The 27,910-nt window shown below is 51.4% G+C and overlaps 2 protein-coding genes and 1 long non-coding RNA gene across 24 annotated transcripts in view; 2 read left to right on the forward strand and 1 right to left on the reverse strand.

Annotated features, from left to right (window-relative positions):
• ARCN1 (archain 1) overlaps positions 1-10,995 on the forward strand; it is a 30,211-nt gene extending 19,216 nt beyond the window's left edge. Inside the window, exons 7-10 of the mRNA XM_059182617.1 lie at positions 2,765-2,912; positions 3,642-3,750; positions 6,181-6,385; positions 9,216-10,995. Of these exons, the coding sequence (XP_059038600.1) occupies positions 2,765-2,912; positions 3,642-3,750; positions 6,181-6,385; positions 9,216-9,305 (552 nt within the window). The 3' untranslated portion in view covers positions 9,306-10,995. The remainder of the gene's footprint in view (positions 1-2,764; positions 2,913-3,641; positions 3,751-6,180; positions 6,386-9,215) is intronic.
• A 3,948-nt stretch (positions 10,996-14,943) lies between these two features.
• PHLDB1 (pleckstrin homology like domain family B member 1) overlaps positions 14,944-27,910 on the forward strand; it is a 45,512-nt gene continuing 32,545 nt past the window's right edge. For 16 of the 22 annotated variants that reach the window (XM_059182409.1, XM_059182421.1, XM_059182436.1 and 13 more), the window contains exons 1-3: positions 21,075-21,155; positions 21,833-21,956; positions 22,895-23,065. In XM_059182409.1, coding sequence (XP_059038392.1) covers positions 21,096-21,155; positions 21,833-21,956; positions 22,895-23,065 — 355 coding nt within the window. In that variant the 5' untranslated portion in view covers positions 21,075-21,095. Of the gene's footprint in view, positions 15,008-15,499; positions 15,596-16,017; positions 16,149-17,420; positions 17,836-21,074; positions 21,156-21,832; positions 21,957-22,894; positions 23,066-27,359; positions 27,483-27,910 lie in introns of those variants that run through there. The other 6 variants (XM_059182552.1, XM_059182563.1, XM_059182419.1 and 3 more) reach the window with 5 other exon arrangements.
• On the reverse strand, positions 19,301-27,195 carry LOC131836799 (uncharacterized). The gene is made up of 3 exons (XR_009355797.1): positions 27,092-27,195; positions 20,788-20,968; positions 19,301-20,030 (listed from the first exon to the last, which is right to left on the reverse strand). It is a non-coding gene; the product is annotated as an uncharacterized LOC131836799 (long non-coding RNA).

Consider the following 27,910-nt stretch of genomic DNA (forward strand, 5'->3'; position numbering starts at 1 on the left):
TCAACTGGAGTTTCTCATGTGAACCACAGAACACAGAAAATTAATTTAGGTAGCTAGTGCCATTCTAGAAGCCTAGGAAAGAAGTTAATTTATTATATACATCGGATACCTTGAGGCAGTATATCTGTTACCAGGTGGGTTGAGAGCAACTGACAGTTGTATTATAATACACTTTTAATAGTAGAATTAAATGAAAGGTCATTTTGAAATTGAACTAATGACTTCATACTCTTTAAGAAAGATACAGATAGATGCTTTTTTGTTACTGTTATGCAAAGAGTAAAATAGTTCAGGATATTGCTTGAAATACAGTTTTTTAAAAATGGCAAAGTTTTTTAGATTTATTTATTCACTGAGAGCGTGTTTTTTATTTTTTTTTAAAGATTTTATTTATTTATTTGTCAGACAGAGATCACAAGTAGGCAGAGAGGCAGGCAGAGAGAGAAGAAGGGAAGCAGGCTCCCTGCTGAGCAGAGAGCCCGATGTGGGGCTTGATTCTAGGGTTCTGGGATCATGACCTGAGCCGAAGGCAGAGGCTTAACCCACTGAGCCACCCAGGCGCCCCGTCTGAGAGCGTGTTTGAGAGCAGGGGGAGGGGCAGAGGAAGACGGAGAGAAGCAAACTCCCTGTTGAGTGCTGAGCATGCTTTGGGGCTCAGTCCCAGGACCCCAAGATCATGACCTGAGCTGATGTCAGAAGCTTAACCAAATGAGCCACCCAGGCGCCCCTGAAGGGCAGTATCTAGTGGTGTTTTTGAAAAGTTAATAAAAATTCTTACAAAATAAATATGTATGTTCTTCTACCTGGATATGTATGAAGCTTCTTTGTATTATTGCAGTTGTTTTGTCACATTTTATTTAAATGGTTGATCTTGTATTTCTTGTCACAAAAACAAATTATTTTCAGGGAAGAATATCTTTTTGTCTGCTTTTCCCCCATAAGCAGCACAAAGTTGCCTTTTGGAACTACTGCTTTATAGTTCTGATAACAGCTTTGCTGGCTCTTAAAGTATATGTAGGCTACTGTCCAGGAGTTATTTCTTTTCCCTTTTCTGTCTGTCTGTCTCTCTCTCTCTCTATCTCTCTCTTTTTTTTTTAAAGGTTTTATTTATCAGAGAGAAAGAGAGGGTACAAGTGGGGTAGGGGACAGAAGGAGAAGCAGACTCCCCACTGAGCAGGGATCCATCACTAGGCTTGATCCTAGGACCCTAGGATCATGACCTGAGCAGATGTTTAAGTGACTGAGCCACCTGGGTGCCCCTCCCTTTTCTCTCTTAATCTGACTTCTTTTTAAAAGATTAGTCCATCTGGTTTACCTGCGTTGAACAATTTATTGCTGTGCGCAGAATTGCAACTAACTTTCCACAGAGTTTTTCCCTCTCCTGCCTTCTGACTGTAAGGCCAGGACTGCTATGTGACCTAGGCATCTGATCAGTTGTCTTCTACTTGGCGTGCTTGGCCCTACCAGGATGTTGCTTCCTATGAAGTATTTTTAGAAAGGACTTGGTTACAGGTCTTCAGCTTTTTAAATTACAAAATTATTAATTTGTTCAGTTACAAACAAAATGCCTTAGGTTGAGGTTACTTTTTTTTAATTACTATTTTTTTAAGAATATTTATTTTATTTAATTTATTTTTTAAAGATTTTATGTATTTGATATAGCACAAATTAGTGGGTAGGAGAGGGAGAAACAGGCTCCCGACTGAGCAGGGAGTCCAGTGTGGGGCTTTGTCCCAGGTCCCTGGGATCATAACCTGAGCTGAAGGCGGATGCTTAACCAACTGAGCCATCCAGGTGCCCCTAAAAGATTTATTTTATTTATTTGTTTTATATAGAGAGAGTGTACTTGTGAGAGTTCAGGGTGGGGGTGGGGACAAGGGACAGGGAGAGAGAGAATCTCAAGCAGACTCCTGTCAAACACAGAGCCCGATGCAGGGCCTGATCCTGTGACCCCAAGATCATAAACAGAGCTGAAATCAAGAGTCAACCACTCAAAGAACTGAGCCACTCTGGTGCCCCCAGTTCCTATTTTCAAAATGTCTTAAATCTTTAAAAGTCTTTAAAGAAGGGACATCTCTCTTTAAATCAAAAGAAATTGACATTCTTTTAGGTACTTTTATTTTTTTTTTAAGGGTTTTTTTTTTTTTGAGATTTTTAAATTTATTTATTTGACAGAGAGAGATCACAAGTAGGCAGGGAGGTAGGCAGAGGGGGGTGTGGGGAAACAGGCTCCCTGCTGAGCAGAGAGCCCAGTGTGGGGCTCAATCCCAGGACCCTGGGATCATGACCTGAGCTGAAGACAGAGGCTTTAACCCACTGAGCCACCCAGGTGCCCCAGGATTTTATTTATATTTATTTTTAAAAGATTTTATTTACTTACTTGACTGAAATCACAAGTAGGCAGAGAGGTAGGCAGAGAGAGAGAGGAGGAAGCAGGCTTTCTGCAGAGCAGAGAGTCTGATGTGGGGCTCAATCCCAGGACCCCGAGATCACGACCCAAGCCGAAGGCAGGGGCTTTAACCTACTGAGCCACCCAGGAGCCCCCAGGATTTTATTTTTAAGTCATCTCTACACCCAGTACAGACCTTGAATTCAGAACCCTGAAATCAGCAGCTGTGTGCTCTGCCACCAACAGAGCCAGCCAGGCACCCCATGGTCCTCTATTTTAGATGTTTAGATCATGGACCATGTAGGACCAGAGGGAGTTTGTTTCCTATCTTGTCATGTCTGAACTCAGAAGTTTTTCTTTTACTTTTTATTTCAGACCCATCCAAATGTAGATAAAAAACTTTTCACTGCAGAATCTCTGATTGGCTTGAAGAATCCAGAGAAGTCATTTCCAGTCAACAATGACGTAGGAGTGCTAAAATGGAGGCTACAAACCACAGAAGAATCCTTTATTCCACTGACAAGTAAGTGCTTCTGGTCGGTCCCACTAAGCTGGTCTGCACTGAGAACAGAAATAGCCCGGCCTTGTGCATGCTTATCTTCATTGCTATAGCAAAATTCTTGTTGACGAAATGGCTTTCTTTCAAAATGGGCTCAGTGCTGCATTTTGTTTGCTGTATTTTAATCACAAGTTTTCATTCTTTAATAGCTTTAATTTTGAAAGTTTTTTATAATAGTTTAGGCCTGTAGTTAGCTGTCAGCTTTCACTTGCCATCTTAACTTTTCTCCACTTTTTTTTTTTTTTTAAAGATTTTATTTATTTATTTATTTGACAGAGAGAAATCACAAGTAGATGGAGAGGCAGACAGAGAGAGACAGAGGGAAGCAGGCTTCCCGCCGAGCAGAGAGCCCGATGCGGGACTCGATCCCAGCACACCGAGATCATGACCTGAGCCGAAGGCAGCAGCTTAACCCACTGAGCCACCCAGGCGCCCCCACTTTTTTTTTTTTTAAAGATTGTATGTATGTATTTGACAGAGAGAGACACAGGGAAGAGGGAACACAAGCAGGGGCTGTAGGAGAGGGAGAAGCAGGCTTCCTGCTGAGCAGGGAACCCGATGTGGGGCTCAATCCCAGGACCCTGGATCATACCCTGAGCCGAAGGCAGCTGCCTAACGATTGAGCCACCCAGGTGCCTCACTCTCCACTTTTTTTCTAATATTCGAGTATTCCTGCTTTGCTTTTCTTCTCAGTTAATTGCTGGCCCTCCGAGAGTGGAAATGGCTGTGATGTCAACATAGAATATGAGTTACAAGAAGATAATTTAGAACTGAATGATGTGATTATCACCATCCCGCTCCCGTAAGTGGTATCCCCCACATAATCATTTTTTTCTGTACTGACTGCATAGAAATAGTCTTTTGGAACTTGTTTTGGAGGCAGCACTTAGTTGGCCTTCCATTCTAAGATATCTGCTTCTTAAAACGTCCTGTTGTAGAAGAAACCAGTTACAAAAGTCCACAGTACCATATGCTCATATGACATTGGGACAACGTTTTTCTCTTGGAACAAAAATCAGGAGGTGGAGGGGAAGGCAGTTGACTGCAACAGGGCACAAGAGAACTTTCGAGGACAGGGAAATGTTCTGTGATTTGACCGTGATGGTGTTTACAAGGTTACATACATCTGTCAAGGTGTGTTGAGCTGTACACGCTAAAAGGAATGGAGTCTACTGGTTTTAAAACTAACTCAAAGCCCATTGTAGTAGAGCTGTGTTTCCACATCTTGGACCTGTGTTTGTTCTTGTAGTAATGAAGACTTCCAGAAGGAGGAGCCACTTCTCAGTCCAAAAAAAAAGTCTTGGTTTTGTTTTGCAACTGAGAAATTGAATCTGTCAGACTGAATTTTTTCTCTTTCACTTGGCTCACTAAACTTTCAGCTAAAGATGAGAATATGTTTTCAAGGGAACAATTGATTCCTGCTAGAGCACATATTTACATTAGTTTTCATCAATTTTTAACACTTTTATTGGTGTAACTGACATACAGTAAACTACACATATGTAAGTTGTACAGTTTGATAAGTTTTGACATGTATACACATGTGAAACTGTTACCACTGTTAAGATAATGAAAATGTCCAACATCCCCAGAAGATTAGTTCTAATAAGTTTTTATTTTTTATCATTTTTTTTTTAGTTCCAGTTAAGTTTTTAATGTGTGCTTAAATGGCCTACTTTCTAGGATCATCCTGAAATAGTCTTTCCCTAAAGTTTATCTCACTAGCACTTCCAGCGAGTGGGCTCTGTTATTATGTCACCAGTGAATCCAGCTCCTTTCTTCCACCTCTCAGCACCTGCCCCTCCCATGATTAAGTACAAGGTGTAATTATGAACACCCAATAAATGTATTCTTAGTGTATCTTTACTGTTATATTGCTTAATTATTATTGCAGAGAAAATGATATTAATTTGTCATTTTGTTTCACTGTTGATAATTCAGCCATTTACACGGCCAGGTCTGGTTTTTTCATCATAATTTTCCATTTTAAAAAATATGCTCTGTTATCAGTCTGTCCTTGATTGGAGTAACTGTCTTATTCTTGACAGCTTGGTTATTCTTTCAGAACAATAGATGGCTGCCTTGAACCATTGTAGGGCTTGGGCATTGCTAACAGGTGTGGTTTTTGTTTTGTCAAGATTTATTTTACTGGGCTATTTTTAGGATGCCACAATTTTTAGGCCTCTCCAACTACCGTATAATTGTGGTTATGGTGGTTTCCTGTGTCGTAGTCTACTTTTGCAATAGTCTCCAGAAGAGACCCTTCCTACACAACATTTTACCCTATTGTCTGGAACTGTTGTCTAGAACTGATCAAATTTGAGAGATCGGAATCGGAAGAACAGCAGAAGAAACATATGTACAATTGTGACCGTAGACTTGAAAGGGAAGAGCTGATTATGTTAAATTTTTCTCTTTGTCTTCCTTATTTACTCTGCCCCTAATACAAGCACTGAATGGCACTGGTGAATGAAAAGGTGGTAAATTTGCAATGTGTAGGAGTGGGTGACACTGCCTGTCAGCCACATGTGAGGGTGCAGAGTACGTCCTAACTAGCCCTGGTTCTCTGGCAGATTAAGTACAGTTGTGTGTCTCTTTTTCCCATCATGTTCACATACTGGGTAGGGCTGATTGTGTTTTCACTTATCATGTGAAAGTCCACTTACTGGATTGTAAATCAGACCCACTGGCGTCATCTACAGGTTTTGAAACATTCTAAAATCTTTTGAAGACATCATCCCACAGGCCCAAATTCATCCCCATTTTAATTAACCATATAATGATGTATTTTTTTTGCCCTGCTACTACCAACCTGTTTCCCACCATGGTCACCAATAAAGAGAGCTGCAGTATGGTAAAATTCCTTCTTGACAAGGCAACAAACCTTTGGTGCAGAATTTTTGAAAATATATCCCACTTCACACATTTGTCAGTTTTAATCCCCTGCTAGGTCTGGATCTAATCCACAAGCTGGAGCCACCCATGGATATCTCTGCCAGTTACCTGTGGTTGCATGTGTCTTTATCTGTAGAGGCAGTGAGTGAGATCCTTGGCCAAGGTGCTAGGGCTTTGTTTTATTAGGGAAGTTATTAGGGAACCTCATGTTTTTTTCTAGAACCATAAAAAAAATAGGCAGAATTTGAGGAACATAATCAAATTCAGGGCTGATTTTCCTTGGCAGAGTTCTTCCAGCTTTGAACAGCTAAGGTGACACAAGTGTTTCTCATGACAGATCTGGGGTGGGTGCCCCAGTGATTGGGGAGATTGATGGCGAGTATCGACACGACAGCCGACGAAATACCTTGGAGTGGTGCCTGCCAGTGATTGATGCCAAAAATAAGAGTGGCAGTCTCGAGTTCAGCATTGCTGGGCAGCCCAACGACTTCTTCCCTGTTCAAGTCTCCTTCATCTCTAAAAGAAACTACTGTAACATACAGGTATTCTCTTTTAATCAAGAGCACATGGTAGGACGGATACCAGATAAATAGAATGGCATCAAAAGTTAGAAAAGCTGGGCGCTTGCTTGGCTCATTCCATAGAGCATGTGACTCTTGACCCTCAGGTCATGTGTTCAAGTCCTGTGTTGGGCTGAGAGCTTACTTTAAAAAGAAAAAAAATCAGAAAAGCCGGTATTCCCTGTGGATTCCATTATTGAATTTCATTTTGTGATCTTAGTCAAATTCCTCTCCTGCTTTAACTCAGTTTTCTTCTCTAGATTGGACATGGTAAAGAAATTGAATATGAATATATATAAAAGTATTTATGGATTATGCAAGATTTGTATATCTTAGTTGCCTATTTTTAAAAAATAATCTCATGCATTTTATTTTATTTTATTTATTTTTAAGATTTTATTTATTTATTTGACAGAGAGAGACCAAGCAGGCAGAAAGGCAGGCAGAGAGAGAGGAGGAAGCAGACTCCCTGCCAAGCAGAAAGCCTGATGCGGGACTCGACCCCAGGACCCTGAGATCATGACCTGAGCCAAAGGCAGCGGCTTAACCCACTGAGCCACCCAGGCGCTCTAATCTCATGCATTTTAAAAGCTATTTACCCAAACAGCCAACCCATGGTTTTATAATGCCTCTTATTTTTAAATTTTATTTATTTATTTATGATTTTATTTATTTATTTGACAGAGAGTGCACAAGTAAGGGGAATAGCAGGCACAAGGAGAAGCAGGCTCCCCGTGGAGTGAGGAGCCCAGTGTGGGGCTCGATCCCGGGAACCTGGTATCATGACCTGAGCCATCCAGGCACCCCTATTTTTTAATTTTTAAATTTTTGTTTGCACTTTGTTTTGTAATATCTTGTTTATGTTGCTTGGTTTGAACCCAAGGATGGAAAGAAAGTTTTGTTTCATTTTGTTATTTGTTTTTTCATTTATTTATTTTAAAGATTTGTTTGTTTATTTGAGAGAGAGTGGGAGAGAAAGAGCACAAGTGGGGGTGAGGGCCAGAGGGAGAGGGAGAAGCAGACTCCCCACTGAGCAGGGAGCCTGATCTGGGCCTTGATTCCAGGACCCTGAGATTACAACTTGAGCTGAAGGCAGATACTCAACAAACTGAGCCACCAGGCATCCCCAAGAAAGTTTTTTATTTGGAAGGTAAAATTACTTCCCTGCGAAAATGATTCTAATACAAATGAATACAATATTTGGACTATTCAGGACACCTGGGTGGCTCAGCCAGTTAAGCATCCAGCTTCTGGTTTCAGCTCCAGTCATGGTTTCGGTCCTGGGATCAAGTCTCCATGATCAGCATGAAGTCTGCTTTTCCCCCTCCCCCTGCTCCCCTCCTCGCTCACGGGCGCGCGCTCTCTGAAATAAATAAAGAAAATCTTTTTTAAAAACCCACAATAGGGGCGCCTGGGTGACTCAGTGGGTTAAAGCCTCTGCCTTCAGCTCAGGTCATGATCTCAGGGTCCGGCTCTCTGCTCAGCAAGGAGCCTGCTTCCTCCTCCTCTCTTTCTCTGCCTACTGTGATCTGTCTGTCAAATAAATAAATAAAGATCTTAAAAAAAATAAAATAAAAATAAAAAATAAAAGAAATAAAAACCCACAATAGGGGCGCCTGGGTGGCTCAGTGGGTTAAAGTCTCTGCCTTCAGCTCAGGTCATGATCCCAGGGTCCTGGGATCGAGCCCCGCATCGGGCTCCCAGCTCAGCGGGGAGCCTGCGTCCCTCTCTCTCTCTGCCTGACTCTCTGCCTACTTCTGATCTCTGCCTGTCAGATAAATAAATAAAGATTTAAAAATATATATATATATTTGAATTATTTATGTTGCAGTTTCCCTTTGTTAATACAGAAAATCATGGGCCAGTTCTGTTGCAGACCTTGTCCTTTAGATAAGCAAAGTGATGGATATTTGTGAACTGTTTCTTTAGATCATTATTTTTAACTCATTGCTCCTCTATTTTTTTGAAGTTGCATTACAAGGACCCAATTTATATTTTCATTTTCCCCTCTGACTTGTTGATATGCTGGTTGTGGCACTATCTTGTCTTCCCAGATGGTCTTTATCTCTCCTATAAGTGCTTAGGAGATTACAGTTTCCTTCCTGTGTTGGATAATTCTGAAAAGCACTTCTCTCTCCACTCTCAGTTATTGGCATAAGCCCATGATTATTGGGAGTACAGGCTTGAAACCAAGACATGAGATAGAAATGGGTACATATTCCTGTTTGGGACAATTCGAAGAGTGGGGCTCTCTGAAAACCTCATTAGAAAATATAATCAGTGGTTCAAGCTTGTATTGATGCCATTACAGGCACTAGTGTTACAGGTAATTCATTAAACTAGACATATACAATGAAAAAGAGAAAACAAGATCTCATAGAAGGATCCAGCCATGTCTAGAAATAAGTCTGATAGGGCAGCTTAGTGAGACTTGGAGAGCAAATCAGGCAAATGAAGTTGGAAGAGTCAGAATATTGCATTTTGGGTCAAAATATTAATCGATCAGCCTAATTAAATGTCTGTGAACTTTCCTTTGGGGCAGGTCCTGAGTAGTGGCCACTCATTCTAGATCTTTTACTTGATAGCACTGTACATCTCATGCAAACAGTTGTCTTTTCTGCCTAGAAAGTAAGTTAATCCTGTTGGTAGGAAGAGTGATGCTGTAAGCCACAATTGTGAATTGAACTTTTTAGTGTTTTTGCGTTATTTTTAATATTGCTGTAGGGGAGTTTGTTCTGTCCTGAGAATATAGTCAGCACCGTGGAGACTCGCTCTCCTGATGTTTTACCTCACTTTTTGTTTGTTTCCCTAGGTTACCAAAGTGACCCAGGTAGATGGAAACAGTCCCGTAAGGTTTTCCACAGAGACCACTTTCCTAGTGGATAAGTATGAAATCCTGTAATACCAAGAAGAGGGAACCAGAAAAGAAAATTTTCAAATTAATAAAGAAGAAGCCAACCGTGGCTGAAGAGTTTTTTCCAAATCTACAAGCCATTGGAGACCCTTTTTTTCTGGTACAATGCACGATTCTCTGTGCGCAAGGACCCTCAACTCACCCTCAGTGTTCAAGTGTCACAGAGATGTTCTTTGGCAAAGAAAGACACAAACATAAAGGGAAAGGCTGCTGATTTCTTTGGCAGATTTTACTGGCCAGCAGGAAAGCAAGCTCTCCAGAGAAAGCCCCCCAGTTAAACAGCTTCTCTTCCTTTGCCTCATTGTTGTTCCTTTGTTTTAATCCCCTAAATATGGTTACATTTCATACTTCATTTTTAAAAAGTTTTCTCTGCAAATATTTTTTTTCTCTTTTTCTCTGCAAATTTTAATCTTTCCTACTCCTTTCCTTTACCTTGAGTTTTTCTCTTTCTGTACTTCAGTCAAGTGCTAGGATCATCGTATATAGGCATTGTATTTGTTTGGCACTCCTGGGAACTGGTTGAACTAATCCATCCTCGATCTTTGGACTGGATAGGTGAACTGCTTAAGGGGTCTGAGGTGTAGAAGTTAACAGATAAGGGTGTACTTTGTCCTTTTCCTATGTCTACTCGTCCCTCCATTCCTTTGCTTGTTGTTTTCCTTCCAGTTGTGTCCCTCTAGTTTAGAATAGTACTGTGAATCCCACTTGTGCCAGTAGTAAAGACCACTGAGAAGCAGCTTTTGGATGGCACAGCCCCCACTTGCAAGATGCCTGAGAGGTGAATGGTTATGTCCAGTGAGGGCTTTCACATCTGCAGGTAATCCTGTCTGCTGCTGGTGCTACCCAAGCTTCTGGTTCTCTGCACTCTGGGTACTTCAGCTAAAACATAAAATCTCATGGTCTTTGTAATCCATTCACATGTCCTTGAATTCGCCGCCTCCTTTTTCCTGGCTCTTCTCTGTGTTCTCAGTCCTTTCCTCTCTTTTCCTGTCTCTGAAGGCCTTCATTTTTGTCCCTTGAGCCCTCTTTGATGAGTGTCCTCATGTCCCCTCTCATCCATTACTTGTGCAATGGAGAAGGCTACATCAGGCAGCCCAGCGTTGGCTTTCTAGCTCAGTATTGCACTTGGTAGGGTTGCTGGGGCTACTGCTAGGCTGCGGCCCCAGGCGGGGGGAGAGGCAGATGACGAGATGACCTGCTGCACTTCCAGCTGGCTGGAGAGGACCACTCCCACTTGGGATGACATCGGGCCTCCCTGCAAAGAGTGTACTGTCCTCCAAGCAAAGCAGTCACACACAGATGGCCATGGGTGGAATTGTTTGCCAAAGAAATTTCTGGCCTTTCCCTTTCCCTTAACTGCATCAGGGAAGAATCCTTATCTCTGGCTTGGTTTCCACATGAGGTTTTTTTTGAGGAAGGGGACTGGGACAAGAAATTTGTCATGTAGTTAAATAGGCAAGAGATCTTATTAATCCAGTTTTGTTTGAAAGTTGCTTGTCCATATGATTTTTTTAAAGTTGTTTAGTTTCACAATTTTTTTTTTTCTGAAATTACTTTTGGGGTAATATTTAAAATGAGAGATGTTTTGTAACCCTGTAAAATACATAGGGAATATAACATTCCAGTGTACACAAAGAAGGAAAATTCTTTAATCAAATAAAGAGTATTATAAAATGAATGTTTATTAAATTCTTGACTGTCTCATCCTCTGGTGTCTCCTTGCTAATTCGAGATAATGTAATGGGATCTAAGTTTAAAAATTAATGATATTTTTTTTTTAAAGAAAACAATCTCTAAGAGTACTCGCTGCCTTCCCCTACATTACAGATACGATGCCTCCGCGTGTGTTCTCTCTGTGTGAGCGCGCACATACGTACACACGTGTGCTCCGGTCTGTGGAGCTTCTGAAGTTGATGCTACTTAGGGACTTCTGGTTTTAATTTTGTCGGGGATAGTTGTAGAGTCAGAAACATGAGGCTTCATCTGTTAAAGAATAACTATGATCGGTGATCTCTCAGAGCATTCTCTTCCCCATTAGAGCAATGGTGATAAGAAGTAAGTGATCCTGTGGGGGGGGGGCATAGATGCTTGGGGAGTTTTGCTAATTCCCTCAGGGAAGATTTCATCCTAACTTTGTTTTTATTTAACTTAAGAGAACTATTGACTGTGAACAGATTTTTTGGAAGACAAATTGCTCTCTGTAGTGAATAATGAATGGGAATGATGAAGTTTTTATCTTCATGGTGAAAACCAAGAGTGAATTTTTTTTTTCCTTAAGAGAAATAACGAAGTCTCCGGTCCCTGTCGCTGCAGTGTGGCGTGGCTCTCCGACAATGTAACCTTAGCCCAGGGAAGCTTACCAGGGCGGAGCGACAGCCCTGACTGGCAGCTAAGTCCCACCACTGTGTCCAGTGGACTTCTTGTTGGCCTCCTGTGAGGGAGACTAACAAAATAATTAGATCTGACTGAGCATTCTGTTTAATGTAGGAGGTTTGTGCTTCCTGCTTTGAATTAATTAATTCCACACAGAGGAGGTAGGGAACACACCTCGTGGTCAGGAATTCCTTTTTAAAAAGATCTGTAATTCATCTACCCACAGTTTCTAACCCTGGATCTATCAGCCCGTGCATCTGGGACTCGGGACTCGGGAAGCTTTGCCCTCCAATTAATGGGAAGTTGTTCACACTGAGTAGCGCCTGAGAGATTTCCAGGGTTGATACAGAGTAGCTTTTTTAAAATGTTCACATCTGGTCAGGCTCATTGGAGGAAGACAGAAAAATAGAAAAAGCCCCTATCCTCAAGAAGATGAAAGTCTAACTAGAAGCAATGGCTGAATCTGCTTATAAAACCTTTTCGCCTCAGGTAGACCAGTGTTAACCACAGCTGGTCTCAGTGAGGGTGAGGAATAGGGAGGGGTCTGCCTTGTAGGCTTCAGAGGAATCTCTCGAAAGTAAAAACTCCGATTTAACTCCCCTTTACTATGCACATCTCATTGCAACCATCCTCTCCCTCCACTCCCTCCCCCCACGCTCCCTTTGGTAAATCTGTTTGTGGCTACAGAGCTTTGAAAGTTCTAGAAGCTCCACAGCAATTGCGTGCTGTACGTTGCCCTTACCCAAGGTTAGAAAGCCTCCCCCAGGTGTCGGTCTCCCGTCTTACCCTTGGGAGTTAGGGGTTTACGTGGCACTAGACCTTAGGAAGACTACCTTTCCAAACTAAGCTGCCCACTCAGACACAAGACACTCAGAAAACCAGTTTTCAGGAGCTCGGGTCACTTCTCACCCCCCCACCCCCCACAGACAGATTTTTTTTGCCTTGCTGCTCATAGGGCAGGGGCTAAATGGTTATTTAGGGCTTAGTCCAATTCTCAAAATCTCCCATAATCGAACTCCGTGTGATCAGGTTGCTAGTTGAAAAAGAGGCATTACAATGTCAAGGCAATGAGGGAAGTGGAAATGGGTCTTGTTTCCCATTCTTTTGCCCAAATCAGTGCTTATTCTATTCAGCTCATAGGAAGGTCCTGAGCCTACACGGATGTAGATGAGACAGTCTTCCCCCATGACCCAAACTGCCCACTCAGCTCCCATGTCTCTCAGCTTTGGGTCTAAGCATGGATTGTGCAATTTTTAGGAGAGAACTCCTGCTGAAGAAAGGTTTGAACTTTTCCCCAAGTCTGATGCAGGGAGGAGTCACTTGGCGTCATTGCTGTCACCGCATCAACACCAATGGTGCCTGACTTCAGGGTCCAGAGAGGCCAGAAAGGAGAACTTGAGAAGATGTGACTCTACAGGGCTGGCGTGCTGTAATCAGCAACAGCTGCCTCCTCCTGGGGCTGGAGGGAGCACGGTGCGAGAGGAGGGACAGAGGTGGGAAGAGGGCCTAGGCGAAGGCAGGAGGGATGTGGAAATAGACTCCTGACATTCATAGCCAAGTGCAGAGCCTTTGCAAACCCACTCTTCCTTCCACACCCAGCCTTTGCCCTCTCCCCGCTGCTTCCACTTCGGAAAGTCTGAAGCATGCTTGGAAAGCTGTTTTCTGCTTTCTTCTCTCTTCCTCCCCCTTTCCTGAGCTCCCAGCTGCTCGACCTCTTGCGTAATTGCGAGAGAGCACTGAGTTTTTTGATGGGCTCCAGATGTGCAGTGGGTGGGGGTGGAGGGTGGGGTGGTAGGTCCCCGGTCCCCTGAGTGCTCTAACTGTGGGAACATAGGGCCTCAACCCAGCAGGAGGACACATTGCACAGAGCGTTGGGGTTAGCTGGTCCCTGAGTGGGAGGACAGAGAAGGTGGGTGCTGTTTCACCCGCTTCCTCAGATCAGCTGCTTTGTGGCAGGCTCCATCCTTCCCTGAAATTCCTCCCGACCGGGATGGTAAAGAAGATCGGGGAGTTGTGAAACAGATATGTGAAAAGACTCTGAGGTACCCCAATCAGAGCCCCTTCCCTCAGATGCTGGGTCTTGGCATCGAGGATACAATAGTTTGGGTTTTGTTTCTTTTTCTTTTACCAGAATAGTCTGAAACTTACTGTTGTGATCTGTCTCATGAAAGGTGGCCAGAGTCAAAACACTTTTCATGAGCTTCAAACAGTATGAAGAGAGGAAGAATAAGAGGCTTCCTCCCCATCCCCCAAATTCTGAGGCTTCCTGGTACCCACCATGCCTGCTGGAACCTTGCTTGTTTGACCTCTGTTAGCCACAGCTGGTAAGTGCAAAGTGTCTTTCCCCTCCCCCCTCCTGTCCACTGCCTGGCTCCAGTCAGTCCCAGCCTCCAGCAGTGGGGGGCCCCCCTGCTAATGCTGGCCCTGTCAATGAGTGACCAAAGACCGCTGCAGTTCAGCCTCCTGCTGTTCCAGGGTTAGGGAAAGAGGGCACAAACTGAAGCCACTGAATCAGAGCAAGATATGTTCATCCCAAAGAGGGCAAATTATTTTCTGCTATCTTCCCCAGCTAGAAGCTGTGGGGGTTTTCTCCTCCCTCATTCAGTGAGAAGGAGTCTCAGGCTTCCCTTGAGGGCAGGTTGAAGAGGTCTAGCCTAGCTGAGGTCAGCTCCCTAGGGTCTCCTCAGTCAGTCTCCTGGGGCAAGAGCTGGCTTTGCAAGGTAAGAATCCACTGTCCAAGCTGGATTTCGGGGTGGGGGTTGAGATGAAGAATGACCTCAATCGAGCTCAGTTTCTAGATTCCTCTTAGGTTTCTGGTCCCTTCTCTCTCTCTTTCCTTCTTTCTTCTCTCTCTCTCTTTCTTTATTTTTAAAGATTTTATTTATTTATTTGACAGAGACACAGCAAGAGAGGGAACACAAGCAGAGGCAGTGGGAGAGGGAGAAGCAGGTTTCCCCATCCCAGGACCCTGAGATCATGATCTGAGCCAAAGGCAGACAATTAATGACTGAGCCACCCAGGTGCCCGAGTCCCTCCTTTTCTTCCATATTAACCCCCACTCCTACAGAGACCCAGATTGCTCTAGGATGGTGTGCCCAGTTGTCTGCCTATAGCTTGCCTCACCCCAGTTCTAAGTCAGCAGGTGGTAGTAAGATGGACCTACATGGATGGAGGCGAGATGCTGATTCAGTTCAGGCTTCTGTGCTTTACACTTTGCATGGCACTTTAACATGTCTTCCACCTCACAGAAAAGTCTGTGAAGCCGGATGTGGAGGGTGATCAGCCCCATTTACAGCTCTTCATGGCAGGGCTTGGAGGTGAGCACGAGAGGGTGTACCTGGGTACCTTCAGCAGATATTTTCTGGAGATACTGAGACCATGCTGGAGGGCTATACGACCATGAGGTTCACTGGGAGCTACGGAGGACTCAGGCACCTAAGGTTTTAAAAAAAAGGGGGCGTGCAGGGGGGAGAGAGTGAGAAATTGTCAGAAACACCCTTTCAGAAGAGCCTTAAGGCCTAGGGGTGGAGGGTGGTCTAGGGGAGTCGGAAGGGGAGGGCAGGAGGGAGGAGGGGTGTGCGTGTGTTGATGGTAGTGGAGAGCCCAGCTGCAGAGAGGAACAAAGCGGGCGCTGTGCAGGCGGGGGGGGGGGGGGGGGGCTTGGGGGAGGTGCTGCTATGGGAAAGGGTGGGTGGGGGGACCTCGGGCTCCAGTTCCACAAGGGCGTCTTTGGCTGGCCTGGCAGGACGGGACGGGGGACGGGGGCGGGGACTGGGGGGGCGGGACCTTCTCGCTCTCCTCCCACTCAGCGGGCTCCCAGGGAAAAGCAACAGTGTCCTCCAGAGCCTGAGGCCGCGGCGGCCGAGCAAGGCGAGGGAACCCGTGTCCCCCTCTCCCCGCGCGAGGTAAGGACGCTCTCTCCCACTAGACCCGTGGGTCTCGCTGGCTGCGCTGCTGGGACTGGATAAGGGGAAGTCCCAGGGCCTGGCGGGAGCCCTCAGATCAGCTCTGGGCTGGGAGGCCCAGAAGAAACCGTGTGGGAGGAGGGGGCGCCCCAGGTGAGTGCAGTGGGGTGGGGGGCGATAGAAAGGGGCTTTGTGGGGAGCCGGCTCCGCGGCTTTTCTGCCAGCTGCTTGCTTTTGCCCTCCGGAGCCTCTGTCCACGCAGCCGCCAGAGGGGGCCCTCGCGCTCCTCCCCGGGAGGGACGCTGGTCCTTGCCCCAGCCAGTCTCTCCTGCAGGCACCCAGATGGCCGGCCGGGCGGACACTCGTGGAGTCTCGTCCGCCCGCGCCGCACTCCTCCCACTCTCCGGCCGACCGCAGGCAGAGAGCCTTGCACCGGGCGAGGGGACCCTCCTGGGCCAGGTCCCCTCCTGCCCCAGCCAGGCCGCCTCTATGGACGAGGAATGTGTGTGGAGTCCAGCCCGGAGGCGGTGGGAATCCGGGAGACAAATCCTGGGTGTGTTTAGGAGACGGGAGGCACGTCCCGGATCTCCCCAGCTCTCCTCCGAGGATCCGCATCTTTAGGGGTCCGGGAGGCCGGACGGGGCACGCTTAGGAGAGGGAAGCCCCAGGCTCTTGCCACGCCCGTAGGGTCCGGATTCGTATCCCTAACGGAGTTCCCCGAGGCGGGGGCTGAGCCAGCCATCCGGGTTCCTCTGGGATGGGGAAGTACCGGCGGGCCGGCGGCGGGGGACTAGGGGCTGGGGGTGTCGGGGCCGGGGAGGGGCTGCCCGGCGCGGGGTTGCCGAGGCTCCAGCAGACGCTTCCGCGGGTGCTGGGATGAGCGGGGGCCTGGCCCGGCGGGGTACCCAGGGAGCCGGGGCGGGGCTGCATTCTGGTCCCGTTAGCTCAACCGTCCCGGAGTCTCCCGGGCTGACTCATCGGACCGCTCGCACACAAATACAAGCTCCCCACCACGTCAGGCATCCCACGCAGCCGACATGCACCGCGCGCCCCACTCCGTGTCACCCACGCGCGCGCCCGCCGGCCGCGCGCGCAGCCCTGGTCTCAGCCGCCGTCGCGCGTGGGGCAGCCTCCCGCACGCCGGGACCTCCGCCCGCAGTCCGCACGCGCTGCGCTTTCGGCACCGCGAAGCCGGCGCTCACACCCGAGGCCCGCCGCGCTCACGCAGTTCCCGTCCGCACACCCTGCCGCTCACACTCGCACCTCCTGTGCACCCTCGGGCCCCCCTTCCCGCAGCTGCCCCGCGGGGAGCGGGCGGTGTCTGAGCGGCCGCCCCCTTCCCCGGCCGCGTAAACAAGCGGCTCCTTCTCCCCGCCCGGCCAAAGAAAGGCCGCTTGTCCCGCGTGCGCGGCGGGCGGGGCGACCCAACACTGCGGCCTTGTCCCACCTGGCGGCCCTGGGCAGCACAGGCTCCCGGCCAGCGAGGAGCCGCGCCCCGGCGGCAGTCCCACCCCGCCCGCAACCTCGGAGAGGGGCTCTCGCCAGCACCCCCTCCTCTCCCCCAGGAGAACCGGAGCCCCACTCTACACTCCCGCCTCTCCCTGGCTCTGCCCCCTGGAGCCTCTGCCGCTCACCTGCGGTCCCGCCCCAACTTCAGGGCCGCGGCTGCCCTCAGCCCCCTTGCTCCTCCCTTCCCCTGGCTCCCCGTCCCTCCATTTCCACCTCCACTGCCCTCTGTACCTTCTAGGGCTGCCCCTGGCCATCGTCCCCTTTACTCGACGACCTCCGTGTTCTCAGTCTCTCCATCCCCTTCTCTGTCCCCCAGGCCCTCCGCCTCGCTGTCCCTCCGTCTCCACCAGCTCGGAGTCCCGCGGAGAGTTTCCCCACCTTCTTCCCCTCCTGACAATCTCCCCAGCTCTCATTTTCTCTCAATCCCTCAGTCTCCGTCTTCCATCCCGCCCCTCCATCCCTGCGTTTCCCCTTACCCACCTGGTCCCGCCGCTGAGCCCTCATATCCCCCCTTCCACGCCCTTCCCCGGCCCCCGCCCTCCGGGCTCCCAGCCTCAGTTTCCTTCCTGTCCCGACTCCTTCCCTGCCAGCCGCCCTTCCTTGAGGGCGGATGTGCGTCGGGAAAGCGAAGGCGGCGGCGGGCGGAGAGGGTCCCAGCTCGGCCACGCAGGCCTCCGGCCACCGCCATGCGACGCCTGGGGCGAGGGTCTGGCTGGCCCCACCGGCCACAGGTGAGGCCTGGAGCGGCCCCGGGGGACTCCGGGGTGCGCAGGAGCAAGGCACCGCTCGGGGACTCGCCTGGGGCCCGATTTGGAGCCTGGACTTCCTCCAGCGCCTGTTGGTTACAGACCTTTTTGGCCCTTGCTCGGGCCTACCTTCACCCTAGTTAGGGTGCCAAGACCTCAAGCGGTGACTCTGGACACCTACTAGGCCGAGAGGTCTGGGGACGGGCAGATCCCGCGTGTCCTCGGTGCCCACGCGTCCCCGCCGGGCGAGGAGGCCGGAGGGCCCGGGCCTTGGCGGGGTCACCCGCGGGAGCCCCGGCCTCGCCCGCCACGGGGTCCCCCCTTGTTGCACGGCGGCTCCCGGCTCCCAGGCCTCTGCCGCCCTGTCCCCAGGAGGTGCGGGAGGGCTCCAGAGAGCCGGGGCTGACCGCGGCGCCTCCCTCGCATCCCTCCTTCCCGGGAGCCAGCCTTGCGCCGCAGGGGCCTTTTTTTGGCAGCGGGGCGGGGCGGGGCGCTCCGAGTGGGTAATTACTGCCGGGGGTGGTGGGTAGCCCTGTCCACGGAAGCGGGTTGGCCGCTGAGGGCGCCCGGGCGCAGCGCCGCTTCGCCATCCCGGCCCCGGGTGGGGTCCGACGAGAGCGCGCCCCCAGGTGGCCGCGGGACAGCCCCTTTGTGCGACCCGGACGCGTCGGTCTGGTGTAGCTTTGCGCTTCACCTGGGGTAGGTTTCTGAGCTGGGGCCACGGCCTCCAACATGCTGATTTCTACATCTTTCCGGATCTTCTCCGTCTCTCCTCACACCTCCCTCCTGGTCTCCCCCTCTCCTTCACATTATTATTTCCTCCTCTCCTCGCATCAGTCTTGTTCCCCATCAACCTTATTTTTTTTTACAATCTTTATCTCCGCTTGAAATTCTTTGGCGTAAATAAATGAACAGGGTAATGGTGACGAACTTGATAGAAAAGGGTGAAGGGACTTGTTCTAGATCTTGAAACCCATACTCATAACCGGCATGTTTACGGAGCTTTGTGCTTCACACAGTGTCATTTAATATAAGAGCTGACTCTCCAATCTTAAAGAAAAGAAAAGAAACAGTTTTATTGGGGCACCTGGGTGGCTCCGTTAGTTAGGTGTCTGCCTTCTGCTGGGGTTGTGATCCTCCCATTCCGGGATCAAGCCCTGCCTTGGGCTCCCGGCTTGGTGGAGAGTCTGCTTCTCCCTTTCCCTCCTCCACACCCCACTTGTGCTTTCACTTGCTCTCTCTCTCAAGTAAATAAAATCTTTAAAAAAAATAGGGCGCCTGGGTTTCTCTGTGGGTTAAGCCTCTGCCTTTGGCTTAGGTCATGATCTCAGGGTCCTGGGATTGAGTCCTGCATGGGGCTCTCTGCTCAGCGGGGAGCTGGTTTCTCTCTCTCTCTGCCTGCCTTTCTGCCTACTTGTAATCTCTGTCTGTCAAATAAACAAATAAAATCTTTAAAAAAATTTAAAAACAGTTTTATTGAGGTATAACATATATATCATAAAATTCACTTAATTAAAGTGCACATTCAGTGATTTTTTAGAGTATATTTACAGTTTTGTTTGAGAACAATTCCCTCACCCCAAAAAGAAATCTTGTGCCCATTTATAGTCACTCTCCATCTACCCTTAGCCACAGGCAAGCACTAATCCAGACAATCTTTTGTGAAAAAGTCACTATTCCACTTTTATAAAGAATGACTTGACACTCAGAGAATTTAAGTAACTTGTCCAAGATTCCGCAGCTAATAAATAATAAAGTCAGGGTGAGAATTTAAGGCTATTGCATCCCAGCCTAAATCTCTTTCCACTAAATGGTGATGCTGTTTCTTCCCCCATTATTTTTGTTTTGTTTTGTTTTCTTTTCTTACTCCTCTTTTAGTAAACTCCCTATTCCCAACCCACTCTCTCACGTCCCTTTCCTCGGAGAATGCTGAGGGCTTCCCCTGAGTGTAAGGAAACAGGACAGCAGGCAGGCTCTAACCCTGGAAATTCTTCCCCACAGCCAGATCTCCTGGGTAGGCGCCAGGCCGGCTTGGAACTCGGTGTAGGTTAACCGCCTTTGCCTTCCCTCTTCCCCGGCGGAGCTGGGGTGGGCCCCAGGCCCAATTCCGGTTTTTCTTCCGCCAGCTTGGGTGGACATGGTGACGGACATGATGTCGTCCAGGTCCGGAAGGGTGGAAGCTGGGAGGGTAAAATTAGTAACTCTCTAAGGCTGAGGTCCTTGGGCCCCAGGGCCAGGGGGGTCAGGCACTCCTTGGAATGCTGGCTCCTGCCCCCACTTCCTAAGTCACTAGGCCATGGTCGAGGGTTGGAAGAGAAAGTGGAGGGAAACCCTGCCTTCCTGGGTCTCCCTCCCACCTGGAGCCACTCTCTCTCAGTCATCCCCAACCCCATGTCCACATCGAATGGGAAACTTGTCACCTTAACAAGATGATCAAGGGACGGGCCCACGTTCGTACCCAAAGGTACCAAAACCGTGAGGAAGAGAGAAAGGGATGCGTGGAAAGAGCTTCAGTTCTGGCTCTCGAATCTACTTTACCCGAATCTACTTTACCCTCGGTTCTAAAGACCTAAGCTTCCTACCACACCAGATCAGATGAAGAACCTAGAAAACTGTACTCCTGTTATTAGTCACCACTGAGGGGTTTTTCGCTGATTGTCTGGGGGCGAGACTGCTTTTTGGGGAAGAGAAGGTGTAGGAGTTGAGACATACAGAAGGCAGGAATGGCTGAGTTCTTCCTGTGGTGTCTCCTTTAAGCAGACACCCTGTGGGGACCCCTGGGGGAAAAGAGACAAAGGGAAAGGCAGGAGAGGGTTTGGGGAAGGGAGTGCCTCAGCAATATCACCCACCTAGGGGGGGTGTCTCTGGCTACCCGTGTCCCCCGGGGAGTTCTTGGACCCTGGATTCCCTTACTGAGGTAGATTTTCCCCACCTTACCTCTGGCTCCAGATGTCTGAGCGTCCTCTGCCGCGGAAGCCTAGCTCCTGGATTTCTGAGGCAAGAAAGCATAGACATACAGGCAGGGCCTCTAGGGGTCTTGGCTTATGGTGGCAAGGGTGAGGACTGGTGTGCTGGGTGTCTGCCTCTGAGCTCCCTCCACTTTTTCTTCTGCATGAGCCTGCAGGGAATGAGGGTGACAGGTACCACCACCGCTGGCCGCAGACCCTATTCCCCCCCCCCCACCTGGCCTCCCTGCCAACACCTGCCTTCTGCTGTGTCCCCAGGAGCCGTGGAGCCCCAGGACCATGGACGCTCTTAACAGGAACCAGGGAGGCCCTGGATGCAAGACCCAAGCAATGGTAAAGGTGAGCAGGTCAAGGCCAAGGGGCAAGAGGGCTGTTGGAGAGGGTGGGTTTGGCTCCTCTCCCCAGCCGTGGCCCCAGCCGTGGCCACAGCCCAGGGATGAGAGCAGCAGCTCCTCTCCACCCTTCCCCAGGTCCCAAGCCTATTAACAGCTGAGGCTTTATCTGAATCAGGTTAATTGGTTCACCCAGAATATACCCTTTAGAAGTCAGGAGCCGGTTTACAGACTGACCCTGGGCTGTGTCTCTCTCCTGGATCCCAGGCTCTGTCCTCCACTGTGATTCAGTTTCCCGGAGGCAAGCAGTGGCCAAGGGGATGGCCACGGACAAGTCTACAGGGACAAGTCTGCATTGGCCCTCCTCTGCAGCAGCCCCTTCTCCTCTCCAGCACCCACCTGCTCCTCTCACTTTCTCCTTTTTTGTGTCTTAATAGACAAAGGGGGCAGTTAAGCCAACGCTTGAGAAATCCAGTGGGACAAGTTAGTGGCCTAGATTCAGATCTCATTTCAATTTAGTGTAATAATGCTCCATGCACGATTTGGGGCTGAGCCTTTCGACACCCTCAGAGCCCTTCGGAGAGGGCAGGTGCCGGAGGGAGTGCTGGTGTAATGGGGTTCGGGGGCTCGGGTTCTGGCCTGAAGGGTCTCATGCTGCTCATCCCTCACCCCCACCCCCTGCAGAAGGGGCCCTTGGACTTGATTGAGACAGGCAAGGGGCTGAAAGTGCAGACGGACAAACCACATCTGGTGAGCCTGGGCAGTGGGCGGCTCAGCACAGCCATCACCCTTCTGCCTCTGGAGGAAGGTAAGTCTGGGGGTGCAGCCCCTCCACTCCGCCACCCCTTGGTCCTTAAAGACATTTCTGCCCTGGATCCCAGGCGCGCGCGGGGGCCCTTCTGCCCTTTGTCAGCCTCGATCGCCTCCCCCAGATGCGAGGCCGCGCCAACAGCTTGCCCCCCTTGTCCTGGCCTCCCTGGACTGCCTGGCCCCCTTGGTAGATCATCTGGCTCCATGACTGGGATTAAAGATTAGTTTAGAAACAAGGAGGAGAGTGCTGAAACAGGAGAGCCCATTGCTCTTAGCAACCAGTGTGGCCAAGAAGGAAGGGGCCCCATACCAGGCCTATGCCTGGCGTGGGAGCAGCTACCTGTGGAGCATGGAGGGCTGGGAGGTGGGGGGAACGACCTCCTGAGATAAGGCCCTGGCTCGGCCCCCTTCCCCTGCTGGCTTCTGCCTGGCCTCCTTGGCCTCCTCGCTTCTCCCCTGGCTGCACTTGTTGCCTGGGTGATTCTACATTCCCCACATTCTCCAAATACCAGTCCCAGGGGCTCTGCCAGGGGGAGAGCCTTAGCACGGAGGGAAGCCAGGGAGAGCAAGGGGTGCAGGTGCAGAAGTGGGGGGGAAGAGATGGGGAGCAGGAGAGCAGGATGAAGGAGGAAGAGGACTTGGGGATGAGGAGGTGGAGGGACTAACGGAAGGTCTGCAGGAAAGAAGTTCCCCTTCTCTGTCGGTAGAGCCTGGCTGCTCTGTGTCCTCTGGGTCCCCCCATCTGTGAGCCAGTTTTCTCTGCCTGCCCAGAGCTTCTCCCACTGACCTTCTCCACCAAAGGGGGACACCACCAAAGGGTCCCCAAAAGGGTGGCCGGTGGCAGGCAGCAATCCTTTGTGCAGGAGGAGGTGGGCTTCTGTCTCCTTGGCCACCCTCCTGGCCCAGCCTGGGACTCAGTTTGCCCTCTGTCTTCAGGGAAGACGGTGATTGGCTCCGCAGCCAGGGACATCTCCCTGCAGGGTCCCGGGCTGGCCCCAGAGCACTGCTACATCGAGAACGTGCGGGGCACCCTCACCCTCCACCCTTGTGGCAACGTCTGCAGTATCGATGGGCTCCCTGTCCGGCAGCCCACCCGGCTCACTCAGGGTAAGGTGTGCTGCCCCCAAGCGGGAGGCGGAGGCAATGGTCTCTGTTGAAAAGCCTGGGCTAGGGGCGTTGGGGGGGTGCGAGCCTGCTGTGGCGGTTGCCATGGTAACACAGAGCCAGTGGGAGGCTCAGGGGCCTCTCCATGTGCCTCAAGAACACCCCCAACTCCTCTAGGATCCCGATTTGTCTTCAGCCTGCTTTTCTTCTCCGGTCACTTCTTGGCGGGGAGGGGAGACGTCCTGGTGACCTCATTCAAAGGGCAGGCAGAGTGGTGCTCTGTCAGGTCATTAGTGAGATGGTTAAGGGAGGGCAGTTGGAACGACAGGACAACCATGGGGTTGTTTCATGATGCCAAGAGGGGGTCACTCTGAAAAGAGGCGGGGAGGTGGGGAAGGAGGCCGCTCCCTCCGGATGGGGATGGAGCAAAGGTGAGATCCGAGGACATGGCCGCTCCGTTAAAACAGCATCCGCAGTAGCTCTGGGGTCATGAATACGGTTAGCACCCTGTTCCCCAAAGCCACAGGCCACTCTGTTGTGTCAGGTAGCTCTGAAAACCGGGCTCCTTGTTCTTGTGACTGGGCAGTTCAGGGGTCAGCCCAGGTGGTGCTTTGACAGACCGGGTGTGTCTGCCCTGGGCATCCATTTATACAACGAATTGTCACATTAAAGGAGTGGGAAAAGCAGGCCTGGGGTGGGGGGCAGAGGTGGCGTTGACGTGAGGATGGGAGCTGTGGGCCAAGCCTGACTCTGTGCGGGAGGACTAATGTCCCGCCCGTTGTCTTACTGGCTGAAATCTCCTCGGCAGTGGAAATCCCCCTCCTTCCTTTGTTTCCCTCTGTCCTTCTGTTCATAGCCCTTAAGCTCTCTTTAGACGCTGCTCCCTTCACAGCTCACCCAGGAAACCCAAACTTGCCCTACTCCTTTCTTCCTGCCCTTGGGAGTGTGAGGGGGCCACGTGGCTTCAGGGACCCAGGTCCCCCAGCAGCAGTGGCAGGCCCTTGCCTCTTCTAGGGCCTCGAGTTCTCCACCTCCAGCTGAGGGGAGGGATCCCCACAAACTGGGGCTTTGGCTGTGATGCCATCTGGCTCCTGACAGTCCCTTTCAGCCTCCCAGAGAACATCTTCCTGGAGATTGGGTGTGTGGAAGTGAGCTGGTCCAGCAACAGGGAGAGGGAGGGACAGAGTTCAAAGGAGGCTGGAGAGAGAGCCCGGAGCTCACTCCCCCAGCCCCAGATCCCTGGCATTCGTGGGCACGCACATGTGTGTTGTGAGCAGGGTGCAGGAACGGATGCTCTGAAGGGCCCTCTTGGGCAGTCTGCCCAGAGCATCCTCTAGCTCCCTGAGAAGAGGGAGCTCCTGGGTCAAGATGGAATTCTTAGGCATTTCCTGTGGCCCCGGTGACCCCTAACTCTTCCCCAGCCAAGGTTCCACCCTGTCAAGTATGTACCCTCCCACTCTCTTCTGACCCTAAACCCCCTTCCCTTTTGCTCCCTCCCACTCCCACAGCCTCCTTGTCTGGGCTTGCCTGTCTCAGGAGCTTGGCAGCCCCGGGAGGGGTAGGCAGAGGCACAAAGGAACGGGTGTTCTTCTCCCTAGCACTCCCCCTCCCCTGGGCTCCCGGGAGCTGAGGCTTTCCTTGTCTCATCTCTGGAGCAAGGCACCAAGCCCAGCCCTGCCTGGCCCCACTCCGGACATTCTTGGGAGTGCGTTTCCCTGGAAACTGGGTGGTGGGGGGTGTGTACGTGTGCTATCTCTGTGTGTCTGTGTAACTGGAGTGTGTTTATATATCTCCGGATGTGTTTGTGATTCAGGGCTTGTGTATCGCTGTTTGTGCCTCTCCTTGTGTTTATGGATCAGTGGGGGACGGGGGTGAACTCGGGACGGAGGGTACCAGAGTGTCCATGTACGTAGTTCCAGGTGGATCTGAGAACTTGCTGGCCCCGTGCCTGTCTGTGGGCATATGTACAGCAGGATCGGGTTCCCTGTCTCGTTCCCCAACCCAGGCGCATAGGAGGACCCTCCTCTTTGAAAACAGAGGGCTACCCTACAAAGAACAAGGAGCCCATTCCAGCTGGGCCAGGCCGTCCATAGGTGCGTCATTCTGGGCATTGTGCCAGCCAGAGGCAACTTGGATAGGCACATGTCAGGAGGAGTAGAGATGGCGGTGACAGGCTCTTCCAGCAGGACCTTGCCTGGGCCTGGGGGTGGGGGGGGCAGGCAGAAAGCAGAAGCTGGCCTTTGGCTCTCACTAAAGCCATGGACACTGCAGCATGACGGGAGGGAAGCAAGGACAAGCCCGATTCCACCTCCCTACCCCGGTTTTCTGGCATACCTCGTGCTGCCCTCTTCTTTATGGAGCAAGAGCTGGAAATGGGAATGTGAGCGAGAAAATAAGAAGGAATCTCAACCAAGAAGGAATCTCAACCGGGCTGAGGTTGCCCCACCCTGGGACCACAGCGCCAGACCACATGAAAGCTCTGGGAGGGGACGGATCAGGGGAGGACCCAGAAAGCCACACGGCTCAGGGCCCAGGCTGTCTAGACAGTAGGTCCCTGTCCACTCCCAGCATTCCCTGCCAGCCTAGTCTCCACGTCTCCTTCACTCCCTAAGCCCTTCATTGGTGGGTAGGGTCTTGTGTGAAGGCCAGAAGCGGGGGAGCTCCCTGGAATGTGGTCGGGGAGCTGGGTTTCCTGAGTAATCCAGCCGGCTCCCTCTGGGATCCAGGACACTGAGCCTCTTCCTCTCCTACCCAATTCTCAGTTATTCCTTCTGTGAAATGGGAGTGAAGCTTCCAACTGTGCTCTGCTAAAAGATAAGGATCAAAAGAAGGAGAGAAAAAGCAAAAAGACTCCTAGCTGCTCCCTTCTTTGTGCCTGCCTCCTGCCCTATTTCTCACTGGCGGGTATCCTCCGTGTCTGTCTGGGTCTGTCCAGCTGGCTGTCACAGTTTCCAGACCGATGAATCATTCTTCCTGAGCAGATTTTTTTTTTTTTTTTTTTTTTTTTGGTTAAAGCCTCCCCCTATTTTGCATTTAACCCTACATGGTTCTCCCATTTTCCTTCAGGAGAGTGAGATACATGTGTACGTGAGCGTGTGTGGAGTATGGCAATGTGGGTAGGTGTTTAGCAAGGGTGGAGAAATGATTTTTTTCTCTAAGGAGGTTGGCTTTTGATTCCAGAGTCTCTCCAGGGACTGAGTGGAAGGATGTCTGTGCCTGAATGAGTGTGTAACCAAGAGGGGTATTATGGGGGTGAGAATAAGCACGTGTCAGAGACAGTGTGTTTGTGTGTGTCAGTGTGCACAGCCAAGATGTGGTGTCCGTGTGTTGGTGTGTGTGAGGCGTGGGAGCTCTGAGCATATAGAGTACGTCTGAGAAAGTGTGTCCCTTAAGGTTCTGGTGTCCAGAGGGTAGGTCTCTGGAAGACAATGAGCTGTCCAGAGGTGTCCAGAAGCAGATGGCACTGTGTTTTCCAGGTGGGAGGGTGCCTCACTGGGGTGGGAGAGCTCTTCCAGCAGACTAGCACGACTGGTGGTAGGGGTTGGGAGGAGGTGAGGTTTGATTCTGGAGCCCCAGGGGAGCAGGCTGGCTGGGAAGGGATAGCACCTTGGTCCAGCCTGGAGGTGAGCTGAGCTGCTGGGAATGTGGGAGCAGGGGCAGAAGAGGAGGTGTTTAGGATGGAAACGGGAGGGAGGCTCAGTGCTGCCCAGCCTGGGCCTGAACTCCCAGCCCAGGAGTGACCTTGTCACAGTGGCACAGGGAGGGCAGGAGCTGATCCTAGTGACCTAGCTGGAGCCCCGGGAGCCATGGAATGTCAGAGCTTAACCTTTGCTGTCAATGAGGACAACCTCCTCATGGGTAGGTAAGGGATCTGAGGCCAGAGGGTGTGATTGGCCCCAGGTGACCAGCCAGCGGAGCTGGCCCCTTCCCAGGTCTTTTGGGAGGCCAGCCACAGAGGGCTCTCAGGGAGACCCTGCTTCTCCTCACTCCTGCCTCCCGACGACGCTTCGCCCTCCGGCCTCCACTTACCTCTTACCTTTCCTTCCGTCACCTCCCCCGCACCTGTCCTCCCGGTCTCACTTCTGCTCCCGCACCCACCGCCTCGGAGTCCCCGGGCCGCTGGCCACCCGCACCCTCCCGCCCCGCCCTCTCCATCCCGCTCCCCTCTCCTCTCCTCCATCACTTCCTCTTCCCCTCCTCCTCTCCTTTGTCCCTCCCTCCCTGGCTCCCTTCCCCCGCCGGTGGCCGGCCCGCCCCTCCCCGGGCCCTGGCGGCTGCTGGCTGCCTGGCGGCTGGCTGCTCCGAGCCCGGGGCCCGCGGCGCGGGAGGTCGGCCCGCCCCCTCGCAGGCCCGGGGCGGGCGGGGAGCCCCGAGGGCCCGAGCTAGCGGGGGCCGGCGCTGCGGAGGTCCGGGCTCGCCGGTGAGTGCTCCGCCCGCCCGGCCGCCGCTCCCGGGAAGCGGGCGCCGAGGGGCTGGGGCGGGGGCCTGTGAGGGGCGTCTGCGGGCTGCGGTGGGGGGACTCGACCGCGGGTGTGTGGGGGGGTCTGGCTCACCTTGGGGAGCCGGGGGGGGGCTGTGAGACTCGATGGCATGTGTGCCCTGCACATGTGAGTGGGAGGTCTGGGCTCGGGGCCACCCCTCGGCCGGCCAGACCTCGCCTTCCCTCCGCGCTCGGAAGTCCCCTCCATGGACCCGCCTCCGGAAGGGGCAGAGGGGTCCTGATGGGGACGGGGAAAGCCGGTGCTGGGCCCAGAGGGGTCTCTGATGGAAGGGCGGGGGCCCTTCCTCGCATCTCCCCGCACCCCAGCCTCCCTTTGGCCGGTCCGTTCCGTTTGTGTGGCAGCTGAG

The sequence above is a fragment of the Mustela lutreola genome, chromosome 1 (genome assembly GCF_030435805.1).
Source record: "Mustela lutreola isolate mMusLut2 chromosome 1, mMusLut2.pri, whole genome shotgun sequence".
In the NCBI taxonomy this organism is placed as follows: Eukaryota; Metazoa; Chordata; class Mammalia; order Carnivora; family Mustelidae; genus Mustela; species Mustela lutreola.